This window comes from Chrysemys picta, chromosome 2 (assembly GCF_011386835.1).
Source record: "Chrysemys picta bellii isolate R12L10 chromosome 2, ASM1138683v2, whole genome shotgun sequence".
In the NCBI taxonomy this organism is placed as follows: domain Eukaryota; kingdom Metazoa; phylum Chordata; order Testudines; family Emydidae; genus Chrysemys; species Chrysemys picta.
The window spans coordinates 147696492-147715841 of record NC_088792.1 but is presented as its reverse complement, the minus strand read 5'-3'; the positions used below and the strand labels follow the sequence as shown (position 1 = coordinate 147715841).

Sequence of the window (19350 nt, the reverse complement as noted above, 5' to 3'; positions counted from 1 at the left end):
CAGGGAGGGGGCTGGGAACCAAATGCACCTGTTGCCCCCGGGTGGTTTGTTCGCTCCTTGCCCTTTTCTCCGTTGCTCCTGCGTTGGAGGGGGTGGGGGACAGCAGGGCGGGTGGCATTGAGGTGGGCCTGGAGGACCCTGGAGCTGGCTGCCTGGTTTGGTGCTTTGGGAGAGAGGGCCTTGCAGGGGTCAGTCTCCAAGTTGCCCTTGAGTCACGGAGTGGGGCTTGCCCCTGAGTCTGGCACTGACCATGCTGGAAAGGTCTGACTCAGGTACTGTGGGCCGCAATGGATCATGTCCCTGAAAAACCCGCCTGCTCTGACCTCTCCGGAGATGCTAGGCTCACCCCCATGTCCTTCCCCTTGCAGGGCAACTGGAGAGGGACCCTGCTATACAAAACCTAGTGAAGGTATTTCCTCGTCACCTTGGCCTCTGAACACCGCACAGTCTTTAATGCATTTATCCTCACCCAGCCCTGGGAGGCAGGGCAGGGCAGGGCTGTTCTCCCCATTGGACAGAGGGGAAACTGAGGCACAGAGCACCCAAGTGACTTTGCCTCATCTCCCAGGCCAGCCCCTAACCAGTGGGCCATCCTTGCGCTTCTGGGATTGCTGCCAGTGCTCTGATCCTGGGCATAATGAAGCCTCCACATTGCTCCCTGGAGGTAGGGGGGGAGCCAGGTTGGGGCGGAGGGATGTCTCCAGGCTGCTGTCATGGTTCTAAATAAAGCGCGACAACACCAGCCTGCTGCCGGCCCAGCACTTCATCTTCTTTATAAACCTGGCGTTGTCCAGCGTCCCGGGGTTGCGCCTCCCCTGCAGCCCGGCACTCATCCCTGGAGGAGCTGTTCCTGAACCGCAAGGGGAGGTGGGACAGGCTGAAGCTACTCGCCAAGGGGCAAATTCACCCTAGTGCTGAGGCTGGCACCAGGGGCACATCAGGGCAGAGGGCTGGCCCCAGTCCACCCTTGCACCCCTGCCCCAGAACACCTCTTGCACTGGAGAGGGGAGATCTGAGGGGCCTGGCTCTGCCCTGCCCTTGGTCACAGCTTTGAGCAGGGGGTTGGACTAGATGACCTCCTGAGGTCCCTTACAACCCTGATATTCTATGATTCTTTGCCTGTCACCTGGCATGGCCATCTCTGCTTCCGCGGGGAGATGGCTGTGCCATCAGCTCCCTTGTGGCTGCATTGGGAAGCACTGGGGCAGATTGGGGGAGAGCCGCATGCTCCCAGATGGGGGGCTGTGCCCCACAAGGAGCTGTCTCTGCCCAGGCCTGGGGCGGTGCAGCAGCTGGGCACAATGGGACCAGCAGTTCCATTGCTTGCCAGGCAGGGGATACTTTTAGCCAGCGTGTTTTCTTTCCAACCAGACGCTGCGCCGCGGCGATTGTTACCTTCCATCCCCACGGCCTGAGTGACTGGGCAGCTGTGAGCACAGCTGAGCCACCGGCTTTGGGGGGCAGTGGAAACATGCAGGAGATTTAGGGAAACATGTAGGAATGTGGTGTATATCTCCCCCTCCCTCCCCGGCGCTCCGGGGAGACATTCCGGGGAAGGGCATGGGGAAGGTCGTCCCCTTCCTGGAAAGGGAGGAAGCCTCATGCTGAGGGACTCGGGTTGCACTGGGTTTATCTGGAAAACTCCAGAGGTTTGGGCGGTGCAGCTCGGGACAAAAGGCCCAGCCGGGGAGCATCATCTCAGGGGCCTGTCTGAGCCCGGCCGGCCATGGGGCTAGATCTCTGGATGGGGGCAGAAGTGCTGGTCCCCCATGGGGCAGGGAGCAGGTCAAGAATCCGACCAGATGCAAGTAGGATTCGGGGTGGGGTCCTTTGGTGGGAAAGTGTCCAGCGAATGCCCTGCATTGTAGTGTATAAATAGTGCAGCCCTGCGTGCCCTCACTGATCATCCTGGGGCATCCCGTCAGCTGGTGGGGGGCATGGTGTCAATGGGGCGGGGGTGTGTGTGCTGTCAGCGTTGATTAGGATGCAGGGGGGTGTCCCATTGTCATGCTTTATAGCAGAGGTGGTCAAACTTTTTGGCCCAAGGGCCACACCTGGGTATGGAAATTGTATGGTGGGACATGAATGCTCACGAAGTTGGGGTTCAGGAGGGGGTGAGGGCTCTGGGGTGGGGCCAGAAAAGAGGAGTTCAGGGTGCAGGCTGGGGCTCTGGGCTGGGGCAGAGGATTGGGGTGTGTGGAGGGGGTGAGAGCTTCAGCTGGAGGTGCAGGTTCTGGGGTGGGGCTGAGGGGTTTAGGGTGGAGGAGGGGGATCATGGATGGGGCAGGGGCACAGGAGGGGGTCGGGGTGCAGGCTTTGGGCGGCGCTTACCTCAAGCAGCTTCCGGAAGCAGCAGCATGTCCCCCCTCCGGCTCTGGCATGGCCAGGCGGCTCTGCGTGCAGCCCCGTGCACAGGTGCTGCCCCTGCAGCTCCCATTTGCCACAGTTCCTGGCCAATGGGAGCTGCGGGGACGGTTCCTGCAGACGGGGCAGCGCGTGGAGCCTCCTGGCTGCCCCTAAATGTAGGAGCCATGGGGGGACATGCGCTGCTTCCGGGAGCCGCAGTGCATGGAGTGGCCCCTAACCCTGCTCCCCGGCTGGAGCGCGGGAGCGGGGCAAGCCCCAGACCCTGCTCCCCAACAGGAGCTCCAGGGCTGGGTTAAATTGGCTAGTGAGCCGGATGTGGCCTGCGGGCCATAGTTTGCCCACCCCTGATTTATAACATAGTTTTTGTTCTCTTTGGCTGCTGCTGCATGGCAATCAGTGCTCTTGTCCTGTGACCGCTAGGCTCCTTGCGGGGAGCTGGTGGCCATTGCAGGCTGGCCGGCTCCCTGCTGTGGGTGCTGCTGGGATGTCGCACGGGGCCGTGGAGACAAGCGCGTGGCTTAGGGGGCTGCAGCTGGCTCTTCGCGGTGCTCTGTGTGTGCAGAACACACCTGCTCCAGCCACCCGGGAGCTGGCCTATGCGGGGCAGGAGGCCTGGCTTAGGGTGCCAGCTTGTGGTAACACTGGGTATTGCAGGCTGGAAGCTAGAGAGAACCCCAGGGTCGTCTGTGTCCAGCAGCCTCTGTGGGAAAATCCCTGTAGGATTCATCACAGCTGAGCTCTGCCTCTGCTCTACAGCATCTGCCCTCTCTGGCAGCTCCGCCCTGCCCCTCACTCAGCCAGTGCCCCCCCGCAGTCCCTCACATGGGTTTGTCTCCCTCTCCAGGGCTGAGATCTGGAATTATTACCCCAACAAGTTCATTCAGCGGGACGATATGAAGCGATTTCACATTCTCAACACGCTCTTCAACCTCACAGGTACACAGGGCTATGGCCTCCCCCCATGTGCAGGGGGCAGCCCTGCTGTAAAATTCAGCCCCCATTTCCCCTGGGGCCCCCTCACTCACCAGGATCCCCGCCTCTCTCTGGTACCTGTCTGCCCTCCAGTATCTGAGCATCTCACCCGAATGCGTTTACCACCCCCAATTGTGCGAGGGCCATGCAGGTGACAGCTGGGATCGGAGGCCCAGAGAGGCTAAGTGACTGGCCCAGGGGGGTCTGTGGCAGAGCAGGGCTTGAACCCATGTCCTAGGCTAGTGGCTGGGCCGCACCCACAGCTCCCAGGGCCCCTCTCCCAGAGCCTGCTGTCTGAGCCAGCTGCCTTGCTGACCTGCCCTCCCTTTCCCTTGGCAGAGACCTATCTCTACGCCTGCCTGGTGGATTTCTTTACCAACTGCTCCAGATACGTCAAGTGAGAGCCCCTGCCTCGCGGCACGCTGAGGATTTGAGGAGTGTGTGTGTGTGGGGTGCGGGGGTGGAGGGGGGCATCCTGCTGATCCCTGCACTCAGCAGCCCGACTGGGTCCTGTCATCTCCGCAGCAGGCTGGGAAAGGTCCAGACGCTCTGCCAAAGCCTGGCTGGGTTTGGCTCTGAGTGGAGCTTTCCTTGGGACGCGGGAGGGGGTCCCTGGGGTCGGGGAGGCTGGCAGGTTTGGGAGGTTCAACATCCCTGCTGATTGCCAGAGCGAGAGCCCTGGGGCCTGGCAGTAGCAGATGCCAGATGGCCAGTGGGCAAGCTGTCAGGCCACCCTGCTTCCTCCCTGCCTGACAGACAGCCTAATCTTCTCCCGTTGAGACTCCGGCCCGCCTGGCTGCCTGTGTCTGAGACGAGCCCCCCAAACTCCCAACCCCCAGGGCTGCTGTGGGAAGTGCCTGGCTGCTCCGGGGCCTGGCAGGGGCACACACCAGCCCTGGGTTTCCCTTTGCTGGGTGTGGTGGGGAAGAAGCATTTTGCTGTCTGGGGGGCCTGGGGCAGCAATTCCCCCCTTCCCTGGGGTGTCTAGGAGTGCCTTGGCTGCCATCCCAGCTGCACCTCCCCCTGCCTCACTCAAAGTCCCCCAGCCCAGTGCCCCTCTCCTTTCCCCACTGACCATTTTCTCTCCTCGCTTTCCCAGCTGTGACACGGGCTACAAACACGGCAACCTCTTCATGTCATTCCGCAGCATCTTCCAGGACGTGCGCGAGGCCATGGACCACGTGCATCTCTCGGTCGGTCGCTGCCTGGGAACCCCTCAGTGGGCTGGGAAGCCTGGTCTGCATTGGGAAGCTTGCACTGGAATCAGTTTAAAATCCCAGTGTAAACCCACCATAACAGGTTCCAAGCAGGCTTAGCCAATGTAACAGGGCAAGTTACTGCCGTGGGCTACACCTGCTTGCTCCCGTCTGTAGCTGGGGTGTGTGGGTGACATGAGGTTTGATCTTGGTGACAGCAGGACATGGTCTCCAGTCCAGACAGTGCCCCAGGCAGCGTGGGGCTTGCCGGTGTTTGTGCAGAGGATGCTGGAGCCCACCTGAGGGTGGGGGCTCCCGATTGGCTCTTTGAGCCAAGTCAGAGGCACTGCGTGCCCGCATGGGAGGCTGACGCCCAGCCCAGGAAAGCTGGCAGCTCATCTGTGTGATCCCACCCCTAATGGACAGGTTGGGCCCCGGGATGCACAGACCTCACCAGCAGTGCCCCCCCCCCCCAGGACACTCTGCTCCCTGTGCAGATGGGACCAGTTCGAGGGGGCTCCCAATGGCTTTGCCAGGGGAGGTGATTCCCTGATGGGACCGGCTCAGCCATGGGGAGGTGCCCGTCTGGCTCACCTGGCCGGGCTGCTGCCTCTGGCCCGTGGGCTCCAGCTGTGGGTTTGGGTGTAGTCCGGTTCAGCCCATTGCCCTGCACCGTGTGTCAGGAGTGGCAAGTGTGGAGTCCTGGCCCCAAATGAGCAAGGTGAGTTACCGCATCGGAACCAGGGCTTTATTTGTGGCAGTCCGGAGCCCTGGCCCCGCTTTCATTACAAATGAAGCACTGACTGGAAGGGACTAGCTGGGTGATCAGATACCGGCTGGGAGCACATGCTTGCCCCAGTGAGGGGGCTCCAAGTGCTGTCCTCTCTCCCGTGAAGTTGTGCTCCTCCTGAGGGCATGGGCCTACACCGTACAATGGGGGCTGGTTCTGTCCTGCAGCATGGGGCACTGGGCAGTGCCCCAGGGCGCGGAGGGAGGGGCTAACACTCCCTGGGCCTCAGTGCCCGTGCTGCGACACAGCGTGTGATGGGCTGTGATGTGGCCCAGCCAGGCGTGGCTCCATGGCACTGCCATCCGGGTGCTGCTGTGGGGGCACCGGGGTGTGTGTGTGTGTGTGTGTGTGTGTGTGGGGACACGAAGTTGGAGTTGGGGGCCTCGGTCCATTTCCTGGCATAAGAAGTCCCCCACGCCACATGGGCAGGGGAAGGGGGCAAACGCCCCATGGGGGCAGATAGCAGCGATTGTGACCCGCCCCCTCTCCCCGTGCTTGCCCAGGGCTGCCTGAAGGAGAAGACCCTGGAGAACTTGGAGAAGTTCGTGGTGAAAGACGTGAGTGTTGCATCCCCCAATTGGAATGGCTGCGCTCCACCCCACCAAACGGGCCTAGAGGGGCATAACACCCATGCCCTGCAGGGTCGACATGGCCCCCATGCATCCTTCCTGAGCATCCCCTCCCCTGGGCATTATGGCCAGCATGGTTCTCAAACCTGTCCTGCTCCCCCAGCCCCCTGGGACCAGACTGGCTCCCTCCCTTCCCGCACTGAGATCTCTCTCAGGCTTCCTTCCTGCAGTGTGTGTGTGTGGGGGGGGGGGGGGGGGGGGGGGGGGGGGGGAGCGGTTTGAGCAAAACCATCCCCCTACTGTGTGAGTGGGGCCACCCCTGGCCAACGACACCCCTCCCCGCCCAGCTGCCCTTCCTAGGTTACTGCATTACCCAGTGATGAGCCAGCCGGGCCAGGAACCCTGCTCCCCCAGCTCTGTGGACGCAGGCCTCATCTGCCGGAACTCCCCCAGCTAGAGCTGGTCCTAGGACCCAGCCCCAGTGGGGCACCATTGCCCCCTTGCCCGGGCCTGCAAAGCCAGCCCCTTGCATGGATCTCGTTCTGCGCAGCCCCGTGTGCCCCTGCTGCTGAGCCGCATGAAGGAAGCGGGGAAGGTTTTCCTGGCCACCAACAGCGATTACAACTACACAGATGTGAGTACCCAGCCCTCCCCCAGGGCCCCCGGGAGCTGGTGTGGCCTGTGCTCTCAGCTTGAGCCAAAGCCGTTTGCCCCAGCCTTGCTGCCCCACCTGTGGGTCTGCAGCACTCTCTGCTGGTGGGGGGCACCTTGAGCACCCAAGCTGAAATACATGCACGGGGCGGGGGGAGAGCGCCTGACAAAGGTGGTTCCCCTGGAGGTGTGTTGGGGGGGCTGCGTCGTCTCCCTTGTCAGATAGCATCAGGGCTCGCCTGCAACAAACAGAAAGGGGATGGGGCCCTGTGGTTGTCTCTGGGTCGCTAGCTTCCAGCCCATGCGGCCCAGTTTCACCATGGGGGGTGCTCTGGGGCTTGGCCTGGCCCGAATTAAGAGCCACGCTGCTTTAAAAATCAGAAAGTGGCTCCCAGCAGCCACGCCTGTCTCTGAGTCAGAGTGGAAGGGACAGCCCTCTGTATAGCGCAGACCCGTCTCCAAGTCAGTGACCAGCATTAGCCCAAAGCGTTTCAGGAGAGCCAGCTGTGGAGAGCCACCGGCAGAGAACAGGAGGGACCGAGGGTCCCCAAGTGCGAGATGCTCCGTGATCCCAGCAAAGGACCTGCACCCCATACTGTGCAGGACAGAGCTAGACTCAAGGCCTGGGGGCAGTAAGTGAGATGTATCCAGGGCCCCCTGTGTGGGGCTGGTGCCATGCTGGGCAGCCTTTGTGTGATCACAGCACTTGCTGCGCGGCTCCCCACTCCCTTGGGAGAGCCCGGGCCCCCGTCAGCCAGCCCGGCTTTCAGTGCATGTATTCTGAGTGCTGTTCATCCGTTGCCCCTAAGCAGAGCGTCTTGTGCCAGCGCAGCTGATGCCAACTCCACGCTTGTGTCTTTGGCAGGCGATAATGACGTACTTGTTCACCTTGGATCCGGGAGACAAGGTGAGTCTGGATGAACCCCAAGGGGGAACTGTGGGGGAGGGAGGATGGCTCCTGGGCTGTGGCTCTCGAGGTGGACTGGGAGATCTGGCCATCACCGTGGTATCTGACCGCTGCTCCTGGACACTGGTTGCAAGGCTGGGATTGGCTGCAGGAAAACCGAGTGCTAGCGATGTGGGGTGGGAAGTCTGTCTCTGACCTAGTGGGCCCAGACCTGGGAGCAGCCTGAGCTGCGACTTTGAAGGGTGCGTCCGCTGGGCCCCTGACCTGGTGTCTCCCTGCAGGTCCAGCGCCCATGGCGCTCCTATTTTGACCTGATTGTCGTGGATACGCGCAAGCCACTCTTCTTCGCCGAGGGGACCGTCCTGCGGCAGGTCAACACGGTAGGGCCCCCACTGTAGTGACTTCCCCGGAAAGCCAGACAGGGCCTGCTGGCAGTGCAAGACTGGAGCAGAGCATGGGTCTGGTTACCCCACAATCCTGGTTCTGCTGTTCCAGAGGCAAAGAGACTGCCCTACCGAGCGCTGTGGGAAGTGGGCGGCACTTGCCTGACCTCTGCAAGGGGTCAGTTTCTGTGCCCTGAAGCATGAGATTAGCTGGCATAGCTGCAAATGTTAGTCGTGCCCGTGGATTAGCCAGCCGGGCACTGGAGCTGGAATTCCATGTGCTGGCTGGTTAGGCTGGGGCCGCCCAGCACGCGGTGCATTGGATGGGTTGGAAATGGCTTGTGCTCTGCTGTGGGCACTTCCAGCCCTCGTCTTAGTGCCCTTCCTGCACTAGCTGGCTTCTGCCATGCATGGGGTGCAGCAAAGGCTTCTGTCTCCATCCTGGTCCCACCAACCACGCCGAGGGCTGCTTTCTCTTCCACCCAGCAGCCATTGTCTGAGTCATTGAGTGGCGTTGGACTGGATCCCACGCAGCACGCTCCTCACTCGCTCTCTGGATCAGCCAGCAGAGTGCATGGCCCTGACCCTCCCTCATCTGGGGACCCCCGGACCTGCCGAATGGGCCCCGTGTGCTCAAGAATCCTGCCCCCTGTGCATGACTCCTCGCTGTCTGCCCAGTATAACACCCTGCCTTTACTTCCAGGACACAGGGAAGCTGCGTATCGGGACCTACACCGGACCCCTCCAGCACTGCGCTGTCTATTCTGGAGGTAATGCCTGGTGCCCCCCCTGGCCCAGGGCCTCTAGCTGCTCTGCTGGCCCCCAGGAATCCTGCTGGGACCTTCCCCCAGCACATGGTCTCCTGGGGGCAGAGTGTCCCCTCAGGCCACAGGTACTGATTTCCGGTCCTCTCACCCCAGGCTCCTCGGACATGGTGTGCGACCTCCTGGGGGTGAAGGGCAAGGACATCCTCTACATTGGGGACCATATCTTCGGGGACATCCTCAAGTCCAAGAAGAGGCAGGGCTGGCGCACCTTCCTGGTGGTGCCCGAGCTGGCCCGAGAGCTGCACGTGTGGACAGAGAAGAGTGGTGAGGAGTGCCCTGGCCTGGGCGCCGGGCGGGGGAGCATGGGACAGGGGTGGTGTCCCAGGGCTGGGGGGAGAGGTGGCGGCAAAGTGCTGGGGAGCCCTAAAGCCAGTGCCCAGGCCAAGGGAAGCATTAGAGCCAAGCCTGCTTCCCCCCTTCTCCCCCCCCCAATGGGGAACCTCTTCCCCCTGCCTTCTGGGGCTGTGTACCCCCCTGAGCAGGTACAGACTAACAGCAAAGCACCAGGGACCTGCTAAGAATCTCTCTGAAGCTTCATGTCATGGGCCAGCCCAGAGAAGGCCTGAGCTGAGGTTGATCCTCTCACCATGGGCTCCTGGGAGTGCTGCATCCAGCTGTGGGTCTGGCTCTGGGGTCTGGGCCAGCTGTCCTTGGCCTGCGCTGGGGTGCAACACCCCCCCCCCAATTCCACGATCCTAAGCTGTGCTGAGCATCATGCAGCTGGGGAAAAGATCCGCGTCTGACCCCCAGGAGGGCTGGGGCTGTCGGGAGCCAGGACTGACAGAGAATGTCACTCCTAGATAACCCCCCCCCCGTGCCTCTCCCCTCGCCCACTTCTGCTTGCAGAGATCTTCGAGGAGCTGCGGAGCCTGGACGTGCTGCTGGCAGAGCTCTACCAGTAAGTGGAAGGAGAGAAGCTGAGCTCTAGCTGCGTGGCGGAGCCTGAATGCAGAGAGGTGGGGGAAGGTCACTTGGTGCTTGGCTGGGGGCTCAGACCCCAGAGCCAGACCCACAGTTTGGTTCCTCCCCGCCACAGAGCCCAGAGCTGCAGGGAACATGTCAGCTTCTCTCTCTGCAGCTGGAACAGGGCAAACCTGTGGCTGTCTGACTGAATAACCAAGGGGAAGGGCTCCCTGGTGCGGAGCCTATGCCAGCAGCTGACCAGACCCCTGCGTGTTCGGAGCAGTGTAGGGAAAGCAGACTTGGAGAGGAAGCACTGGTAGGGTGACCAGATAGCAAATGTGAAAAAATGGGACATGGAGTGGGGGGTAATAGACGCCCATATAAGAAAAAGTCCCAAAAAACAGGACTGTCCCTTTAAAAACGGGACATCTGGTCACCCTAAGCACTGGTAGGTTGTAAGCTCCCTGGGGCCAGGCCCTGTGTTCTGTGTCCATGCAGCACCTTGCACGGGGAATGAGAAATACTGATCAAGACCAGGATTGGGAGCCAGGACTCCTGGGTTCTATTCCCAGCTCTGGGAGGGGAGTGGGGTCTAGTGGGTTAGAGCAGGACTCCTGGGTTCTATTCTTAGATCTGCCACTGATTCACTGTGTAGCCCCTTCCTCACGGTGTGCCTCAGTTTCCCCATCTGTGCAACAGGGATAGTGATCCTCTGTTGGCCTATGTCACTGTGTCCGCAAAGTGCTTGGACCTCCTTAGGCAATGGGCTCGCGCTCCCCTGGAGTGCCCTGGCTGGGTCACGTCAAAGTGGCCCTTCCTGCCCCCTTGTCCATCATCTATTGTTTGTGTGGTGCTAGTGCCTGGGAACCCCAGGCATGGACCAGGGCCCCACTGGGCCAGGCTCTGTGCAGACACTGATCAGCTGTTGCTCTCTAGCCAGTGAGTCCGAGAGCAACAAGCCTGTCACGCTGCCAGCTTTGGAACGAAAGAGAAGCAGCCGCATCCCATCTCCCCATGAAACAGCAAAGGCGAGCAGCCGCCTCGCATGCCAGCCAGCAGTGGGGGAAGGTGCCAGACGCTCTGTGGGCCAACTTCCCCCTGGAGTGAGCTCAGAGTGACTCAGCGGCAGCAGGTTGAGGCCTCTCTGTGCGCCTGCGCTGTTCTCTGCATTGCTGGTGCCGGAGAGTCACCATCTCCGCGGCTGAATTTGCTGGGCCCATTGTGTACGTGAGGTTTTGTTGCTAGTGAATCCAGCTGGAGGGGGAGAGTGTGAATTCTAGACTCGCCTGGATGCGAATAACTGCAGGGAAGGTTGCGAAATGGTGGGTTAGACCCCACCCCATTAGTACACACTCACTCATTCCTCTTGGGCTAGCGCTCTCCAGCCCGAGCTGGTTCCTCTATTCCAGGGGCAGCCCCACTGCTTTCAGCCAAGGCTGACCTGACTTAGGCCTGGTCTCCACTACAGAGTTAGGTCAGCATAAGGCAGTTTACGTCTACACTACAATGTTGCTCCCGCCGATGTAAGTCACCCACTACACCAAGCTAATAACGCCACTTCCGTGAGAGGCATAGCACTTAGGTCGCTGTAGTTAGGGCAACACACTGTCAATGTAGACACTGCATTATTGACCTCGCCTGTTGGCTGTAAGCCCCATGCCAGGCTCGCCGCTGGAGCCCCCTGTCCTTGGGTGGGTGCTCCAGCGGTGAACCTGGCACAGGACTGACAGCTCAGGCTGTCCGCCCCCCACACTGCCCCATTTGTCAGTGCAAGCGCTCCTGGTGAGGATGTGCACTCCTGGTAGAAGGAGGACAGCGTGGACATGAAAAACTGCAGTAATTACTGCAATGGCTGTAGGTAGACTTAATTTTGTACTATAGACAAGGCCTTAACCTGGTGGAAGTAGAAGGAGAATCTGCCTTTGGCTCTGCCCCCACGGGTCATGTGGCTGGGGAAGGTGTTGGGTAGGGTTACCATACGTCCGGTTTTTCCCGGACATGTCCGGCTTTTCGGCAATCAAACGCCTGTCCAGGGGGAATTGCCAAAAAGCCGAACATGTCCGGGAAAATGCTGGCCGGGCACTTCCCCTCCCGCGGCGGCTCTGCTCCTCCCCCTGACTCTTCGGCTCTGTTTAAGAGCCGAGCGCTACGGGCTTTAGGCAGCCCCCATGCCTCCGGACCCTGCGCCGCCGGAGCCCGGGAGGGGAAGTGCCTGGCCAGGGGCGCAGGGTCCGGAGGCATAGGGGCTGCCCAAAGCCCAAGTGCTACCGGCTTCACGGTTTGCCGGGCAGCCTCCAGACCCTGCGCCCCCGGCTAGGCGCTTCCCCTCCCGGGCTCCAGCTGCGCTGGGGAAGCGCCGGCCAGGGGCGCAGGGTCTGGGGGCTGCCTGGCAAACTGTGAAGCCGGTAGCCTTCGGGCAGCCCTTTTCGCGTGGCTGGGAGTGGGAGGGAGGAGGGGGCAGGGCTGGGGCAGGGAAGGGGCGGAGTTGGGGCAGGGCTGGGGGTGGGAAATGGGCGGGGCCAGGGCCCATAGAGGGTCCTCTTTTTTTATTTGTTAAATATGGTAACCCTAGTGTTGGGAAATCTGGTTTTTGAGCTGTGAATGGGAAACCCCACAAGCACCCCCCACCCCCGCATGTGAGGAGCGATGGTCACCGAGCCAGCTAGCCTCCCAAGGCTCCCAAGACTCTGCAATGCCCTGGGTAGGCAGCCCAGCGGGCACCTTCCCAGCAGTGACCTCGCCCGTTCCACACTGCTCCCCTTACGTAGAGATGCAGCTGCAAGTTAGACCGTGCGGCTCTGTGAGGGGCGGGGTACACTCAAATGGGTGTGGCTGAGCAAAAGCCTCCCTAGGCACATTCTCTAGCTGGGGATGGCAGAAAGGGGTTGAGAACGCTCAGCGTTCTGGATGTTTGGAATTGCACATGAGGCCCCTCCAGGGAACATCCCCATGTCGGAGGGCCTGAGCCCTGGCACCTGAGGCACGACAGGGAGGGGGTGTGAGGCGGCTTTAACCCCCTTTGGAGCTCCCTGAGTTCTGGGGCCATGCACTGTAAGCAAGACACGCTCTGGGGCTGCTCTAACATACGTGCTGGGATGCAGAGAATACCCATAATGCCATGCACTGTGTACAGCTGCTCTCTGCCAGCCACGCAGGCCCCTGCAATGGGGCTATTCCCTGGGGACCCTTTCTCCCCCTCCTAAGGCCTCCAAGTGTTGCTGGAGTGTCCCTGAAGGTTAGGCCCCAGGTCTGGGAGAGGCGCTCGCTGTGCCAGGCCGTCCCTCTGACGCCTGCTCATTGCTGTCACACTGTGCAATCTGTCGGGGGCCTGATGCTTTCCCTCGCAGAGCCTCGGAAACCATCAACCCCTTGTTAGCACTGAGCGAGGGCTGCGTCATGACCCATCCCGGAGTCTGGGAGCACAAAGGGGCAGGGCCTCAGTCCTGTCCCTCGTGTCAGTTACACCCAGGTGGAGGGGTGGGGGGTGGGATGCCCTCCTGGCATGAGGGGGGCTCTGGGGCATCTGACACGCACTTGGCAGAATCAGCCCGGGTCTGGATGTTAACTGGACCGCCTTGTGGGCATGTAGCAATGGCCCCTTCTGGCTCTTGTTCAGTCCAGAGCCCTGTGCAGGGAGTGGCTGGGAGGATGGAGGGGCTGAGACTGCCCCCTCCAGCAACACTCACCCTGGTGCCGTGCTGTGCTCCCCTCAGGCCTTTGGACAGCGGCAGCAGCGAGCGCCCAGACATCAGCTCCATCAAGCGCCAGATCCAGGTACCCAGCGCTCTTGGCTCAGGGAGGGGCTTTGGGGCCCTGCCACTTGTTTTAAGAGCTGAGGGAGTGAGAGCAGAAACTTGCTTCCTGTTCCCTCCATGCCTCTGGCAATGGGGTGGGGAGGCAGATGTGAGGGGAACACTGTCAGCTGGTGCTCCTGGATCATCCTGCTCCCCCACCAGGGCAGTGAGCAGCAGCCCAGCCCCCAGGGCCTGGCTTCCTGGCCCACAGCAGGTCCCAGCTGGGTCACAGAATGATCTCTGCTTCCTTGTGTCTAGTTATAGCTGCCGTTCGGGGGGGGGCAGCCTGGTGCTGGGGCCACAAGTTCACTTCTGATCCCTTTCCCACATCAGAAAGGCTTGTGTGCCGCCTCCTGCTGTTTGCTGGTGCTGTGTCTCTGCTCTGCAGAAGCAGACACCCAAATCCTCTGCTGCCGGAGCTGATCTCTGCATGGAGGGGCAAAAGGAATGAACATCGTAGGTGCCAGGCTGGTGCCAAAGGGGCAGCAAAATCTGAGCTACCTCTGCCAGGCAGAAGAGTGACTCTCTGCTGTGGTGATGTTTGAGCTTCCTGGCCAGGAGGGGCTAGCACTGGAGGAAGCAGGCAGCGCCTGACACAGTAGGGTCTGGGGGTCCCTGGCAGGGATTCCCTAGACTTTGTTGGGCCTTGTGGTACATAGCCCTGAGCCTTGGCCAGTCCCCTGGAGCGTGCACCTGTGCCTGTTTTGATGTCTCTGTTGCGGTGTCTGTCCTATATCTGACTCTCCATTTAAAAAAGGGTCCTACACTGACAGGCCCCCATCTCCTCCCTGGGGAGCCAGGGCAGGGCTGGGCCTCAGGCCATGCTGACTCACTTGCTGTCTCCTGCAGAAAGTCACCCACGAGATGGACATGTGCTACGGGAAGATGGGCAGCCTCTTCCGCTGTGGTTCCCGCCAGACACTCTTTGCCAACCAGCTGATGCGCTATGCAGACCTCTACGCCGCCTCCTTCATCAACTTCCTCTACTACCCCTTCAGCTACCTGTTCCGTGCACCGCCCGTGCTGGTACGCACTTGCCCCGGATTTGCCCTGGCCAAGGAGATGGGCTGGGTCCACAGGGAGCCTGGGTTAGAGAGGGAGATGATGGCCAGGACTCTGCCCTGGGTCAGTCCGGCTGGCCTGTCCTGGGAGCTTGGCCATTGTCCAGAGGGCAACTCAACAAGGCCATCCAATGGGATCAGGTTTGCCCTAGGCCAAGATGCAGCTGGCACTGCTGAGGGCAAGAAAGGCCTTGTGGTTCAGGCACTGAGCTGGGAGCCAGGAGAGCTGGGCTCTATTCCCAGCCCTGCCAGGGACTCTCTGGGCCTCAGTTTCTTCAGCAGGCATGCTGCTATTGACCCCTCTTGTGAGGCTTCATTAATATGTGGGAGATGCTTTTGAAGCCCTCTATGGAAGGAGATGCTTAAAGGCTGGGAGGTGCCTCTAGGCATGGGGGGAGAGACCACTGGGTCCATCCAGTTGCTGCTTCCCTAGATCTACCCTGGTACAGCTCACGAGGTAGGGCCCCAACCCAGGGCAGTGTAGAGCTGGAGAAGCTCAGGCTCACTCCTGGGAAACAAAGTTCAGGGCCCAAAATCTGTGTGCAAATGCCCTCCCTGCGTCCACAGATGCCGCATGAATCGACTGTAGAGCACGTGCACCTGGAGCTCAGGGAGTCGGGCTTGTTAACGGGGCATCGGCTGCACCAGCTCAGCTTCCACGGCCACCAGGTGGGTGGGTGTCGGTAACACTGCCAAGCGCCTCTGGGGCTTCTCTTCTCCCTGCCTGGGGGTGGCTGCACTGTTGACCTTGTGCTCTTTCACCTCCGACCTTTCCACCTTCTACGTTCATTGCACCTGGCTTCTCTCTCCTCTCACCCTCTGGGCTGATCTGCCTCACTCTCCCACTAGGGGGCATCAGACGCTGTACTGGGCTCCTGCTGCCCCTCACTGCCCACTTTGTCTGCCCAGCCACCCTGCATCCAGCCCACGGGCTACTCCTTGAGCATGTCCTAGCCACCAAGCAGCCCCTGCCATGGCATCAGCACCCTGAAGCTGGGGCTGCTCTAGCTTTTTCCAAAGGCCTCCCACCATTGCAGCTCCATGGATGGTAGCAGCAGTTGGAGTGGGCATGGGCCTTCTTCCCCTGCCCAGAGTGGGTAAAGCCTATGCCAGTCTACACTAGTGCTGCAGCTAGCCCTGGTGGATTTCCTGACCAGTGCTGGCTAGACCAGCTCTCTCCACCCTTCTATCTGACCTTTGAGGGTTGTGGTAGCCCTTGTGGGGCAGGGCCGAGCATACCTCAGCCATGGTGTGAAGAGTAAACACGTCTAGCAAAACTAATGCAGCAGCTCCCGAAAGGCACAGACTGTGTACCAGACTCAGCGCGCAGCAGCCTCAGGCGCTAAATGGGCTGGGCCAGCAGTGAACTCAATACAGCCCCAGAGGGGGATCTGCTCTCTGAGCTGATCAGATGCATTTGGATCTTGGCTCTTGGACCTCACCGAGTTGGGCTTTTGCACAGCACTTGGCCGGTAATGATGCCTGCAACTGTTCTGCCCAGGTAGCCCCGCTGGGCCTGTTCTCTGGCAACGGGTACTGCAGCACAGCGAGGCCAAGGCAGCTGTCAGTGAGCAAACAAGTCATTGAGCCAAGTTAGACCCTTACACACTCCCAGCTTTCAGCCCTCGCCCCTTCCATTCAGGTAAAGCAACAAGGGCTGAGCCCAAGTGCTCTCCCTGAGAACGTGCTGTGTCTGTCTCCTAACAGGCAGCACCACCCTCCCAGCACAATGACTGACCCCAGGGGCAGGCTGGCAGAGCAACCAAAGACAGGGCCATGCCCTAGCTACATCTGCAGCTGGGCTTCCTTAAAGCCATGGCGCCAGCCAGCTTGCAGCCACCCCACTCAGACTGCTGGGGATGTCCTGGGTGCTGGGCTCCTTTGAGCCATCTGCATGACAGGGGCCTCAAACTGCCTTAGTCCCGCTCCTAGTGTGGAAAAGCAGTCAGAGCAGGAAATATCCTATTTTCATGCAAATATCCCTCCTAATTAAAAACCAGGGGATGGTGCACTGAAGGCAGCCTGTTCCTAATTAGAATGGGTTGGAGTGTCACTCCAACCTGCCCTCACAAGCCAAGATGATTTGGGGGTTCAGGTCATGTGATGGGAGCCAGGGGCTGCAAAGGGTGTGATGCACCTGAAGAAATGCTCCCTGCCCACACCCTGTGGGAGATGCTTGTGCCTCCACCTTTGCAGAAATACTGTTTCACAGCCAGTAACGTGAGATCGATGGGGCAGCGGAGCAGGAGGAAATCAGCCAATTGCCTCTAGTACTCAAGTCAGGCCACTGGCTGCCTTTGGATTAGACAGGAAGCTACAATTCTCTTTGGGCTCTTTAGTGTCCGTCACTGTAGTTCTCCAGCAAAGCTTTAAGCTGAGCACTGCAGGGCTTAGTGACCCAGGCCTTGTACTACCTCCCTGATCTCCTTTTTCACTTGGTGCATCATACACACAAATCAAATCAGGTTAGCCAGATGCTGCTGGCTCAGCTTACCCAGGCCCATGCTCGTGGCTTGGGGAGATGTTGCAACCCAGCTCAGATTTGCTGTCTTTTGTCCTTTAAATGTTCAGTAACTCAGAAAACTTGAAGCTCTCCCCCCAGATTTGAGGGGCAAATATAGCAGGTTGCCCTGGATCCAGTGTGGCTGTGGGCTAGAGTTTTAATACTTAAATGAAGTGAGGAGTGGCATTAAAAATATAGTCCTGTGCAGGGCTCCACTGTGGGCTGTGTCTCCAGCAGCAGCCTGGCTGCAGCAGGAATGCGCACAGCCTCCAGCCCAGCATTCCCTCACTGCTGCAGAGCAGCTGTACATCAGGCTTGCTGTGTCACCTTGAAAAGCGCAGTGGAGAGTTTGGAGGCCCTTGCCTATACAGGGCACAGCAGGGAAGTGGTGGCTCTAGAGTTTGGAAAACCAGAACTAGCAGTTGGGCAGGTCTTGTGTCCAAGGGCAGGATCCGACTCTACTCCATTAGAATGGTGTTTAGAGCAGCAGTGACGTGGACACAGCTCTCAGGCAGTGCAACCGTCTCTCATTCCAGAACCTCAGAGGCATTTTTCAGGACACTGACGAGGCTGAGGACGACGACGATGACTGAGCCGGGCCACAGGCTGATTGCTGACTGGACGGCAGCCGCCAAACCCAGAACAAAGCATTTTTCGGAGGCATCAAAATCCTGTGAAATGGGAGAGTGTTCTGAAAGGAAACACTGCATGCCAACTATCCCTGCCAGTCTAGCCTTAGCCACCAGTGCCTAAGGGGGCCTTTTGGAATCCAGCAGTTGTTTGCATTTTCCTCCAGGGACTGATTGATTCAGTGGAGACAGTTCATGCCCAGGTATCCCCTCAACTGCCTCTGAGGCAGAAAGGCCTTTAGCAACCAGGGAAGGGTAAGAGGCCACTGCTGGTGCACTAGAAGTCTGTGGTATGCTAGTTTCTCGTCCAGTCCCCACTGATTTCTCCTTTGCTAGGTTGACGCATGTAGCAGTTGTTGCTTTGTGTGTGTCTACTACAGTGGTGGGGTTCCTGGAGTCAGATTCTCACCCCTTACAAGCCAGGAGCTAGTGACCCTGCCCGATTCCACTGCTCTTACATGGGATGGGAAAAGAAAGCTCTGATTCCTTGGGGATTGTGGCTGAACCTGGATGCTAGGGCTTGGAGCAGGCAGTGCTGGTCTGTGCCCTCTGCCTCCACACCCCCACAAGGCAATGTGAACTCTCATTCAGTATAAATTGAATAGCTAGATTTCTTTTGAGCTGGGATCCCAGCTCCTCCTTCAGGAAACTCTCTGCAGCCCTACTGCATTTATATCAGCAGGGATGCTTGATAGTGCCCAACCCCCTCCCACAAACTGAGTACCGTTTTTAAAGGCTTGTGCATGAAGGTTGTCCTAGGTCTGTTCAGGGAATAAAAGAATCCAAACTGTCCCAATAAGGCTCAAACCTGACTGAAGTTTAAAGTCACAAGCTCCATACTTCTTCCCTTTGGTGCTAAATGATGGATCCACTGGAAATGCAGGTGTGCCCTAGCACTGCAGCCTTCCAGAGCAGGGCAGAAAGTTCCTGATTGTAAATTTAAATCAAGTCAGCTACCAGAGTGGTGCAAAGACCATCTCAGAGTGAACAGGCATCCAGATCACAGCAGCATCCAAGTGTATATACCAGCTCTCCCTGCAATAGTGCTGAGAGGGCCCTACATCCATAGGTAGAAGGGGATGGAGAATACAGTGTGTGTGTGTGTGTGGGGGGGGGGGGGGGGGGGATGGAGGTTCCTTTAGGTCTGAGCACCCTAGACTGTGTGCAGAGCTGCTCCTGCATTGACTTTCATGGCTCAAAGCACACAGGCAGCTCTTTGAGTATGGAGGAATTTGACTAGGGTGGGAGAAATTTTAAGGATATTGTATATATATATTTTTAAATTAAAGACACTACAAAGTAAGACCACTGGGTACTGTCTTTGGGGGGAGAGGGTCTGATATGTGTCCCCCAACTCAGTGTGGAGACTGGGACCATGCATGTATTGAGCAGACAAGATGCTTTAGAAATACTTAGTCACCCCGAGGTTGGAAGAAGTTTCCTCACTGGTCACTGAAATACTGCACTGCTGTGGCAGTGGGAGGTCCTGCAGCCAAACCAGCTGCTCCAAGTCAAATCCTGAGAGTTTTCCTGCACCCTTTTAAGAGGCACAAGGCTATTGGAAGTGCCAACATTAGTTGTGCTGAGAAGCCCTGCTCATGTGGTGGGATTAGAGCCCAGGGCCTCTTTGCAAGGTCTTTGCTTTGCTCTGGTGTCCCCTCTTGGCTCATCAGGACCCTGCTATTCTGCTATTCAATGGCTCAAAGTATTCAGCATTAATTTATTCATCACAGTACCACCACCTCGGTCTTAGATAGCGCTCTTCCATCCATTGAGCTCACAGCACTTTACAAAGGTC

At 59.2% G+C, this 19350-nt stretch overlaps 1 protein-coding gene across 7 annotated transcripts in view; it reads left to right on the top strand.

The window, feature by feature from the left end:
• The window catches only part of NT5DC4 (5'-nucleotidase domain containing 4), a 33900-nt gene extending 15043 nt beyond the window's left edge, over positions 1-18857 (top strand). For 3 of the 7 annotated variants that reach the window (XM_024110510.3, XM_005279284.5, XM_065584281.1), the window contains exons 5-18: positions 3212-3303; positions 3679-3736; positions 4439-4532; positions 5829-5882; positions 6445-6528; positions 7411-7452; positions 7734-7832; positions 8539-8605; positions 8756-8926; positions 9509-9560; positions 13279-13339; positions 14209-14385; positions 14988-15089; positions 17460-18857. In XM_024110510.3, coding sequence (XP_023966278.2) covers positions 3212-3303; positions 3679-3736; positions 4439-4532; positions 5829-5882; positions 6445-6528; positions 7411-7452; positions 7734-7832; positions 8539-8605; positions 8756-8926; positions 9509-9560; positions 13279-13339; positions 14209-14385; positions 14988-15089; positions 17460-17516 — 1210 coding nt within the window. In that variant the 3' untranslated portion in view covers positions 17517-18857. Of the gene's footprint in view, positions 1-3211; positions 3304-3678; positions 3737-4438; positions 4533-5828; positions 5883-6444; positions 6529-7410; positions 7453-7733; positions 7833-8538; positions 8606-8755; positions 8927-9508; positions 9561-10501; positions 10619-13181; positions 13340-14208; positions 14386-14987; positions 15090-17459 lie in introns of those variants that run through there. The other 4 variants (XR_010598579.1, XM_065584283.1, XM_065584282.1 and 1 more) reach the window with 4 other exon arrangements.
• The last annotated feature ends 493 nt before the right edge of the window (positions 18858-19350 follow it).